Source organism: Muscardinus avellanarius (assembly GCF_963383645.1).
Source record: "Muscardinus avellanarius genome assembly, chromosome: 4".
Taxonomy (NCBI): Eukaryota; Metazoa; Chordata; class Mammalia; order Rodentia; family Gliridae; genus Muscardinus; species Muscardinus avellanarius.
This window is the reverse complement of record NC_137789.1, coordinates 130,926,130-130,938,517: the sequence shown is the minus strand read 5'-3', so window position 1 is coordinate 130,938,517 and position 12,388 is coordinate 130,926,130. Positions and strand designations below refer to the sequence as shown.

Here is a 12,388-nt window from a genome sequence, read left to right as displayed (position 1 = left end):
GAAGTGTTTCTAGTAATAATGAAACAGTGTATGGGAGAACTCCTAGGAATGAAGTTGGACTGAGTGGGACTGAGAAGTCAGTTTTGCCCAGCAATGCCCTCCTCAGCCTTGTGTGGCTCTTTGACAGCCATGTGAAAAATTTTCTATACTTCTAGTTTCTCAGAAACAGAAGACTTAGTTTTTAAAAGGCTCTTGTTCTATCTACAACCCTATAGGTTATTTGAATATGAGTGAATGTATGCATGTACACAAATGTTTATCACAATATCCTCCAAATGTATGTTTCCCCAAATTTATAAGTTGTCTAAGTATCAAGCAATTGAAACAGAACATACCTCTTGCAAAAGACGTGGATCCACGCAGTCACCATCATCATTGAACATAGATTCCCAGCTCTCCTCAGAAGCAGTATTTCCCTCAATGTGAGAAGCTTCAGTTGCCTTTAATTCCATGGGTGTTTCCACAGATGATCCTCTCTCAGGAAATGATACACCAAATTCTATTTTCTCTGAGTCACCTTGCTCTTTTGTTTTGAACTCTTCAGCAGTTCTTAGTGTAGTCAGTGCTGTTATATCACCAGCACTATTCAGATCATTGCCCAAGGCACTCTCTAAAAGTACGTTTGTCCCATTTGACATACCAAGTTCAGAGTCCAAGAAAGTGTTACAATTACTACCAGCAATCTTCTTTATAGGTAAGAGGGAAGCACAATCTGACAAGCTCTCTATCAACTTTCCTGTTGACTCTGTAAAACTAGATGAAATACTCCGAGCATAAATATCTGAGCAAGCAGTCAGGATGCTGAGATTTTCAGAGTTATTCTCACTTCTGGCAACATGAAGAGAGGCTGCATCTGCACTCATATCTATATATTTTGAGCAACTACTTGTATTGTTACCAGTCTCATCAGCTAGTCTAACTCCAACTATACAAGGACTGCCAACAGTTCTATGAGCATGTGTGGCACCTGTAATGTCCATCACACATGCCTCACTGGTAACATCGCCGACACGCGTAGGTCCATTGTCTGTACCTATTTCATGAGCAAGGACAAGTGTATCAGAAGGCTCATCCTTGCCACATAATTCATCAACAGTGTTGTCATTCTCACGCTCCCTAATCACTGTTGGATCGATAATGCCATTTGTGCTCTCTAATTTGCTGACCAGGGACATTTCATGAGAGATGGGACCCACAGTCTCAGGAATGGAATCTATACCTTTTTGACCCAAGATGAAACCTGTGCTGTTGGCTGTATCACCTATATTCTCAGCTTCAAAGTCTACACAAGTTTGATCAGTGACACCATCCGGACCTCCAGGAACAGAAACAGCAGTGATGTTTCCATTGCTGAGCTTTGGCATTTCATCGGATGTTTGCACACCTTGTTGTACAATTATAGAATCTGGGCTTAACTGTACTAGTGTAACCACACTCTCAGGTTCCAATATAGTAGTAAAATCTCTAGGAAACTGAGACACCACAGTTTTGACATCAGTTTCAGTTCTGTTTTCCAAATCTGTGTCTTCCAAAATTTCCTCACTTACTTCACACCTATTGATATCACAGATTTCCACATTCTGGAAGAGTCTATTTAGAAACCGAGCCTCACTGATGTCTGGACAAGTCTGTGAGCCAAGTGCCCCCTCCTCATGTCCTATTACATGAATGTCCAAAGACTCTACCCTCTTGGGTTTAGCAGGTCTTTGTGAAGATATACTAGGCATAATACCAGCATTTGAGACTCTTTGCTGTTCCTGGGATCCTCTCCTAGTACTATCTTTATTCCTTTTTTGAAGGCAGGTGTCTTTTCTTAACTTTGTTGCAGACTTCCTTCCTGCCCTACAATTATTCTCTTGTCCACCAGTATTAACATTTAGTCTTTGAGCCTCAGGTTTGCCTCCAAAGATCTCCTTTGGGGAGAGAAAACCTTCTTTTTGTTGCTCTTTCACCACAGAGTTGGGAGGACCACAGCTCTTTTCCTTACCACCTATCTTTAGGAGTACTGCGTCTCTTCGGGCTTTAGGTACATAAAGTGCCATGTCAGGCCTTTTGGCTCGAACTCTGCATCTCTCCACTTCTTGCTGCATGGTACCGCCTCAATCTGAAAGAAAGAAAGAGAATGATTTAATTACCAAAACCTAATTACAATATATTGAACCAAGAGATTTTACAGGACTACTAATCCATCCTATAGAAACCCTCAAGTTAAAAAAAGTAAAACCCACCACAAAATAATTAATGTAATCATGTGTACAACTAAGGAAAGAAAAAAACTGATGAGATTTTGGATTTTACCCAAATAAATTCTTTCTTCATAGTCCCCTAAGCCATTTACTTCTACCTTCCAAATATTCTCCACTTTTTAAACAAGTAGCTTTGTCTTAGACTGAATTAAAAACAGATAGTCTGAATAGTGTTAGCTACCTACTCAAGTACTCATAAACACAACACAATCACACCATCATCTCCATATTCTAGGATCTTAGATTTTTCCTTTTAAGGGGGAACACATATTTACCCTATACAAATATACATAAAGAAAATATTTTAAAGAGTAACTTACGGCCTTCAGAAAACTAGCAAGACTGTTTCAAAATTTCAAAAACATTTTTCCTTTTAAAGGCTAGGGGTATAGCTAAGAGGAAGAATGCCTCTGGGTTCAATCCCTAGTGCCAAAAAAACCTTAACAAAAGAATAACTTAATATCAGCTGTAAGATGAGACAACCAGGTAGTGCTTCCTAGAAGAGGTTGCTTTTAAACAGTGCTGTTGTAGGGAAAAAAATACAGAGAAGAAAAAGGCATTCAATTGTCTGGGCCTGATCCTTGCACACTATATATGTGCACTAAAATGTCCCACTGTACCACCAACACATGTACAATTCCCTTGTGCCAACTAAAAGTAAAAACATGCCAGGCGTGTGGTACACTCCTGTAGCATGCCTTTAACTCCAGCTATTTTGGAGGCTAAAGCAGGAACATTTCAAGTTCAAGGCCACTCCTGGGCAGTTTAGTAAAATCCTCTCTCAATTAAAAAAGAAAAAAATTAAAGGACAGGGATATAGCTCAGTGGTACAGTGCTTGGAAGGTCCTGAGTTCAAATGCCAGTATCATAAATTAATAAATAATAAATAACTGAAAAAGACATTATTCTACTACAGATTAAGCATCCCTAAATCCTAAAATTCAAAATCCAAAATACTGCAAATTTTGAAGTGGCATGTCAACACTCAATTTTTAATTTTGGAGCATTTATAATTATTTCAGATTTTTGGATTAGTGATCCTTAGCCAGTGAAGTATATGCCAAAAATCCAGAATGCAAAACACTCTAAAATCTGAAATACTTCTAGTCCCAAGCATTTCAGATAAAAGAAACTCAGTCTGTAATACTGTTTAGTCCAATGGCCTAAATTTTCTTTCCTTCCAGCAGTAATAAAACCAATCCAGGTAGGATGAAGGAGGAAGGAGAACAAAAAACTTACAAGGAGAGAGCATACATGAGTACAGCTTCATGACAACCTTCACCATTGTTAGTTAACAGAATTTAAGAAGAAAAAATTAAACAAAGGTGGCTAATACAATCTGCTGAATACAAGGAAGCATGCCAAGCAAACTTCATGTTAAGCAATCCTTTTAATCGTCAAAATAATGCTCTGTAGTAGAATGATATTAGTTTGTCAAAACCAGAGGGAGAGAGAAAGGAGGAGGTGCTATACCTAGCAAAGAAACAGCCATACACGTTCAGATGTACCTGCTATTAAAATTTCACAACATACATTACAAAGAAATTAATGGAAGAGGAAAAGGAAGGTGTGTGATGAATCCTGTTGATTCCAGAACCCTAAAATTTCACCTGATCTAGAACACTTCCTCAGTGAAGAAACTCTACTCTCATGTACATGGAATTTTGTATCATTCCAGGTAATTCAATGGTCCATTATCAATTATCTCCATGATGCTTGTATTCCTCTTTTCTTTTGATGTCTTAACATCTGGCTGACCATTAGTAATAGATTTTCTTTCTACCTTTCCATTTGTAGGAAAAATATGATTTTAATAGTTACCCAAACCAGGATCCTTCAAAAATGTCTAATTTTCAAGACAGAAGTACTTATGTATGTTTTATTAAATAGATGCCATAAATATAGCATGTCTTGATTTCAATTAGCAAAATGTTTATCAAAACATACCATAGCCAGGTATGGTGTCGCATGCATGTAATCCCAACATTTGGGAGGCTGAGACCAGAGGGTCACGGTTCATGGCCAGCCTCAGCTATTTAGTGAGGCTCTTTGCAACTCACTGAGACCCTGTTTCAAAATAAAGAATAAAAAATAGGGCTGGGGGGTATGGCTTAGAGATAGAATGCCCCTGGGTTCCATCCCTAGTACTGCAAACAAACAAACAAACAAACAAAAAACATGATGGACTTCTGAATATAAAAGGTAAAATAATTTAGTAGAACTAGTAAGTAAACATACCCTGATTAAACGAGTAATAATAATAAGCAGAAGTAAATTAATAGGGGGTTATTTATTTGTTTATTTATTTATCTATCTTGGTGGTATTAGGGATGGAACCCTTCTACCTCCAGGCTACACTCCCAGACCTAATTTATATTTTATTTGGAAACAGGGTCTCTTAAGCCAGCGTGGCTGGCTTCGAACCTGCGCAATCCTCCTGTCTCTACCTTCCAAGCCTGGGGATTGCAAGCGTGTGTCACCACGCCCGGCATAGGGGGTTATTTAAAGGAGGATTATGTCACCATAACCCTCTGAAATTTAACATTTTATACAATATAAAGACAATAAACATTAAGTGATAATCGTTCAACTGACCTCAAAATGAATAGTATTAATATAAGAATGGTAAGATTATAATTCAGTATCATTTCTACAATGTGGATGTTATGCTGAAGGCAACAGACAGACAAAGGTCAATAAACAGAATGATTTGTTCTGGGGTTTAAAACAAAAAAGAAACAAGAACACAGAAAAATTGACTTTTGTACAATTTTTGAAAAATTTCTAAAGGCTTTTACTTTGTCCATAAGATCAAGAAAAAACAAAATTGTGATAAGAATGTTTAAAAATCCAGCAAGTCTTATAGAATATAGAAAATATGCCCCACAATGTGTGATTAAGAGAACTAAATATGTCTCACCCAAAAAATATTTAAATGAAGACAGCACAACTTAACTTTATATTTGAAGGTTTGGTTGTTCTACGAAAAAACAAAATTTCTCAATGCTTCTATGTTTATTTGTAGAAATTAAGGGAGAAAAACATTTGACTAAATATAAGAACTCTACTTCTAGAATTCTCCAATGCTATTATCAGGTAATGAGCTCTATTTCTAGTAGAACTTAAATAAAGCCTAAATGACTGATACATAGTAAAAAAAATTACTATTTTTAAGACAAGTTGTCTAGACTAATTTTAATCATTCTCCAAACTATAAATTCTGTGATTTGTTTTCTAATCTGTAACAGACCTAACAAAAAATTCAAAATATGTTTTTATTTTTTTATTTTTTGTGGTACTGGGGATGAAACCCAGGGAGGGGCATTCTGCCCCCAAGCTATACCCCCAGCCCTATTTTTTCTTTATTTTGAAACAGGGTCTCACTGAGCTGCAGAGGGCCTCACTACGTAGCTGAGGCTGTCTGCGAACCACGATCCTCCTGTTTCAGCCTCCCAAATGCTGGGATCACAAGTGTGCGCCACCACGCCCAGCTCAAATTGTTTTTAAATTATCATCATGTTCTATGGCTAATGGCTTTCCAAACTCAAGCTTTTTTAAACCTCATTTACTGTTATGTTGTTTCCTAAAGCTGAACAGCAGTATAATAACTTACATAGCCTACTTCCCACCAAAACACTGAATCCAACTCTGCCATGACCAGACATATGATGGCAAATTACCAATCAGATTACTAAATGTATTTGAATATTGGCTGATATTCTTGTTCATGTCAACAATTTGAATGACTATTATACATTAAAGTGATTAATTTTTAAATAATGGAAGAAGGCCGGGCGTGATGGCACACACTTGTAATCCCAGCGCTTGGGAGGCTATGACAGGAGGATTGCACAGGTTCAAAGCCAGCCTTAGCTACTTAGTAAGGCTCTCAAGCAACTTAGTGAGACCCTTTTTCCAAATAAAATATTTAAAAAAAAAATAGGTCTGGGAATATAGCCCAGAGGTAGAAAGCTCCTGGGTTCCACCCCTAGTACCACCCAAATAAGTAAATAAACAAATAAATAAATAAAATGGAAGAATATATCCTCATTTTTGAGATATTCACAATATCACAGCTAAAGACATGACACATTTACATCAGTATTTTCTATAGCACTTTAAGTCTAACAATCAAATAATAAATCAAGCCCTAATTTATGGTGTTTGCTAATCTCTACACGATAAAGATTCTCAGCATGGCTAATTTCAAGCTACCAAGTGACATTATTAAAGATGGGATTTGGAAAATATGCTCAGAAGCACACCACGATATAGGATTCAATCACAGATATACAAGATACATTAAAAACTTTAAGAGCACAGATCATAATATGAACTAGAAGTGACTAGTATTTATTCTCCTTTCAAAAATCAAAGTATTTAATAGCAAGTCTGTGTGATTTAATGGCTGTTTAAAAAATCAGTATATAAAACTCCCCAAATTTTAACATTAGCATTTAAGCCAATAGAAGATACTCCAACACACCAATGATTGTGACCACTTTTCATAATACTTATAGACATGCCTACAAAAAGGAGGGGTGTCACCATCTTGTGAACTTTCAAGATATTCTCAATTAAATTTAAAGCTTTGTTTATATATTATTTATTCACACACACACACACACACACACACACACACACACACACACACACAATTGAATCCAAGGACATTCTACCTCCAAGCTATACCACCAACCCTATTTTATTTTTTACTTGGAAACAGTGTCTCACTGAGTTCTTGAGGCTGATTTTGAGACTGTGATCCTCCTGTCTCAGAATCCCAAGTACTATTTGTTGAAGTTTTATGGATCTCTTTTGCAATGTTAGGCATGAAAGGTTTTTAACATTGGAATCAGGATGTGTGTGCCATACACAATTTTTAAAAAACATTATCTCAAACTAAAAATTTTCCACACAGGTATTTACTAACACCGTGTGTGTGTGTGTGTGTGTGTGTGTGTGTGTGTGTGTGTGTGTGTGTGTGTGTGTGTGTGTGTGTGTGTTGTGTGTGTTTAGAAGTTTTAACATTTTAACAATATTAAGTGTTTTTTCTAATCTAATTTGCTTCTTAACTAGACGAGAGACTCAATGGTTCTATTTTGCAGCTGGCTAATGCCAGAAAGACCATCAAAAAACACGGTACCTTTCAAAATCACATTTTCTGAATGGGGATAAAAATTCAGATGCCTTTTTAATAGAAGGCAGTCATTAACACATGCCTTTAAAATATTTTAGGCCCAATCATTTATTCTTTTTTTTTTTTTTTTCTTTTTCTTGGTGGTACTGGGGTTTCTGGAAGCCCTTCTACCTCCGGGCTACACTCCCAGAACTATTTTATATTTTAATTTGGAAACAGGGTCTCTTAAGCCAGCCCAGCTGGTTTCAAACCTGCGCGATCCTCCTGTCTCCACCTCCCAAGTGCGGGGATTACAAGTGTGCGCCACCACGCCCGGCCTCAAATCATTTATTCTACATTATTATTTTAGTTAGCTTTTTTTGGTGCTGTGACAAAAGTACTTAACAAGCACTACTTGGGAGGAAAGGTTTATTTAGCTTACAGATTTCAGGTTCTGTCCATGGTCAGGCGGCTTCAAGACAGAAACCACTGCCACAGGGAAAATCCACTCTCAGCTCATCAAGGCTAGAAGGGGTGAAAGGATAGACAGTCCCTTGGGGCCACTCCCACAGTGATCCACCTCCTCCAGCCAAGCCTCAGCTCTACACCTGGCTGCATAGCTTAACACATAAACTCTGTGGAACACTTTCTATCCAAACTATAACAAAGATATTTTTAAACACTGGGATCATACCCAAGAACCTTTTCAATTCCTTCGAGTTTCAAAATCTCCTTGAGAGAAAACATTAAATTCCTTTAAAGTATACCTATCTGATCCATCTTCATTAGAAAGTGATCGAGGACAAAATAAATCAGGCTTTTACATTTTCACAATAAAATGCCAGTGATATTTGTCCTTGGATCCCTCTTCCATCAACAACAGAGTACTGACCCTTCAAACACCCAATGGATAGTTCAACCATGAATCGATCTGATCCAGTATTAGGACATCTGATACTTGAATAAACTATCTAATAGGCATGTTATCCATCCATGCTTTTAGAAAAACAAATTATCTAAGCCTTTTCACTTTGTTAGTTCATATGAATAACTAAACCATACAGACTGTCTCAACTTTTTGTTGGAAATCACACATGTTCCTTTCCTTCCCTCTCCCGCCTCCTCTCCAGCCCTACATACTTCAGAGTATACTTACCATAGACAGGGATTACAGGATGTTTTCTTACAGCCCTGCTTAGAGTAAATACAGTTATCAACACCGATATACTACAATGTTAATTACAGGTATAAGTATTTAAACTTTGTCAGGTGAAGCAGTACTGTCCTTCACAGCATACCTCTCCAATACAGGATCTAACTTAGGGTCAGTTATTACGTTAGTTTTCCTATCTCTTTAGCCTCCTACATTCTGAACGTTCCCATAACTCTTTGTCCTCTTTTATGATGTTGACCTTTAGGAAGAATAGCTCCACTTCTCATCCTTTCTTAAATGTTATGTTTCTCTTACATCTCCCCTTGATTAGGCTGCATTTATACATACTCAACCAGAATACTACAAAGGTGGCAATGTGTCCTCAGGAAATCGAATCTGGAGGGACATGATTTCCATCTGTCTTTCAATTATGTTCTTAACTTTGATCACCCAATCTAGATGTTGTCCAATTTCTCTAGTTATTGGGTATTTTCTCCCTTGTAAAAAACAAGTCTGTGGGTTGGCACTTTAAAAGCATGCAAATATCCTGCTTTCTCATAAAAATTTCCTCCTATATTTTAGAATTCCAAAGCAGAGAGAGATGCTTTGATTCCAAATGCTAAATCTGATGGTTCTTATCTGACCCAATCTTAAATGACTGCAAAATGATTTTCTAATTCTGGTAGTTCCCCCCACATTTATCAGTCAGACTGTGGTATTGTTCTGACAAAAGTAAACTATACAAAATTTTAGTCAAAACATAATACGATTCCCTCAGATCAAATTCAATGTTAAAATCTTAGCTTTTATGATTGGTCAATGCATATTAAGATGTTCATCTAAAAAACTTTCTAACTTTTACAAAATCAAAGTTGAAAGCAACTATTAACCAATGCTTCATTCATAAGAAGAAAGAGGAAAAGCATGCCTTTCAGACAAAGTTAAACAGTCCTTTCACAAGACACAGCATAGTGAGTCCCATTCTGCCGTCCTGAAAAACCACAAAGGTGAGTTTGGTATTCAAATGTGATGACTAATCCATCCCAGGTTATCTGGTAACAATTTTTGGTCCCTTCTTTTTTTTTTTTTTTTTTTTTTTTTTAATGGTACTGGGGTTGGAACCCAGGGGCTTTTCTACTTCCAGGCTGTACTCCCAGACCTATTTTATACTTTATTTGGAAACAGGGTCTAAGTTGCTGAGAGCCTCACTCAGTAGTTGAGGCTGGCTTCAAACCTGCTGTAATTTCCACTGGGATTACAAGTGTGTACCACCACACCCAGCTATTAGTCTCTTCTTAAAGTCATTTTAATTAAATTCCTTAGAGAAGCTAGATGTGATGGTGCACACTTGTAATACCAGTACTTGAGAGGCTGACACAGGAGGATCACAGGTTCACAGCCGGCCTCAGCTACTTAGGCCCTCCACAACTTAGTGAAACCCTGTTTCAAAATAAGGAATAAAAAATGGGGCTAAGGGTGGAGCTCAGAGGTAGAATGCCCCTGGAATCAATCCCCAGTACCACCAAAAAATAAAAAATAAATAAAAATTTAGAGGAGTAAAGGTGTAATCAATTCACATAGTTTAATAAACAGAAATATGAGGATAAGATAGGAGACCATTTTTCATGGAAAATATTAAGCAATATAAAACTATAAATTGTTTTTAAACTAAAGAAATGTCTCAATTGAAGTACACATTGAGTTCTGACTCTGGAATTCTTCTCAAATAATCTGCAAAAAAACCTATGCCATATAAAGATATTTATGGAAAGCATATACTACTAGACCATTGTAATTCTCATCATTAAAATGCCAATGTAAAGCAAGATTCAACAGGCAGACTTAAAATTCAAGATGAGAGTAAGCACATAAGTACCCTCCTCAAAAATGGACCTACATCTATATAGAAATTCATTTTATAATGGAAGTGTTACTTCAAAGCAATGGGAAATATGAAACATTCAATGCCAGAACAACTGCCTGGCCATTTACTTGATTACTTTTCACTCCTATGCTGGCAAAGATATAACTGGGCTAGAAGTTTGTTATAAGACAATCAATATTTAATAATTCATAGAGAAGGCTGGGCTTACTGCTCATTCAATATGTGATAGAACTCATCTATAGCACAACCAGGGAATAATTTTTAAAGATATTTAAAAATACTCTTTTTTTTCACTGCCGGGCATGGTGGCACACACTTGTAATCCCCACGCTTGGGAGGCGGAGACAGGAAGATTGCGCAGGTTTGAAGCCAGCTGCATTCGCTTAAGAGAACCTGTTTCCAAATAAAATATAAAATAGGTCTGGGAGTGAAGCCCAGAGGTAGAAGGGTTTCCAGGAACTCCAGTACCACAAAAAATAAAATAAAATAAAATAAAATATTTTTAAATGTTAAAGGCATTTGAGTCTTTTGACTCAGCTTGGTAAATAATTTTATAAAAGTATGCCTTTTGACCTAAGTTTCATAGTTACTGATACAAAGGTTATTTGCAGTACTTCCTTGCTATTGCTTCATGTCTGCTACAGTTGCCATTATGTCTTTTTTTATGCTTATTAGTATTTATGTTTTTATTATTTTGTGTTTGATCAGTCCTGCCAGAAATCTATTCTCTAAATCTTTCAACAGACCTGATTTTGGTTTTATAGACTGGTTTAATTTTTATTTTTCTACTTCATTAATTTCTGTTCTCATCTTTATTTTCTTCCTTCAATTTTCTTAGGATTATTCTATTTTTCTTTAATTAATTTCTTCATTTAGTGACTTAATTGGCTATATTCCAAAGTTATTTTTATTGCTGTTTTTATCTGTATTACAAAATTTCTCACACATAATATAAAAATAGAGAAAATATTATAATGAATTGCCAATCACCTAGCCTCAAATCACGACCAACATTTCTTCAATTTATCCATGCACACCCATCACTCACTGGATTATTTTAAAAGGGTTGTCAGACATCATTTCATTTCACTATTAAATACTTCAATATAAGCCGGGCAAGGTGGCGCACGTTTCTAATCCCAGCATTTGATCCTGAGACAGGAGGATCGCGGTTCACAGACAGCCTCAGCTACTTAATGAGGCCCTCTACAACTCACTGAGACCTCGTTTCAAAATAAATAAAAAGTAGGTAGGGCTCGTGTTTCTCTCTCTGTATATGTATATATATATACATACATATACATAAACATTTATATTTTGCAGTACTGGGTATGGAGCCCAGAGGCACTGTATCTTCGAGCTACACCCTCAGCCCTAATTTTTTAGTCTTTTTTTATTTTTGAAACAGGGTCTCATTGAGTTGCGAAGGTCCTCACTAAGTAGCTGAGGCAGTCCGCCAACTGCGATCCTCCAGTCTCAGCCTCCCGAATGCTAGCATTACAAGTGTGCGCCACCACGTCCGGCTTTGATATATATTTTTAAAAGGATCCAAAAAGAGCTACACATCGCATTGGTCTTTAAATCAATAGGTGTTTGTCACTCTTTTTCCTTTCTTGCATAGACGCTGCTAATTTGTCCCATACAACTTCCCACAGTCTGGAGTTTGATGACTGCATATTCAGTGTTCATGCTGTTGTTTAGTAAGTTCTTAGCACCTCTGTACTTCCTAAGAAAAAAGTGGCGTTTGATCCTAGAGGCATGACAGGATTTGAATTTTTTTCTTTTTCTTTTTTTTTTTTAGCAAACATTTGTTCTAACACAAGGAAGCACATTAAACCTGATTGTGTCCCTTTTATAAAGCCAACATGATCAGTGGGTTCAGGCACTGTTAGCCTGAGCTATCCACTATAAAACTCCCCACCAACCTTTCATCTAATAGTTTCCGCAGCCTTTGATGAACGATGCCAAGATACACTATTTCGTCA

General features: G+C 36.8%; 1 protein-coding gene across 1 annotated transcript in view; it reads right to left on the bottom strand.

Moving 5' to 3' along the window:
• Positions 1-2,090, bottom strand: part of R3HCC1L (R3H domain and coiled-coil containing 1 like) — a gene marked incomplete at both ends in the record, with an annotated part of 33,756 nt that extends 31,666 nt beyond the window's left edge. The window contains one exon of the mRNA XM_080693900.1: positions 336-2,090. Within this exon, the coding sequence (XP_080550026.1) occupies positions 336-2,090 (1,755 nt within the window). The remainder of the gene's footprint in view (positions 1-335) is intronic.
• Positions 2,091-12,388: the final 10,298 nt, after the last annotated feature.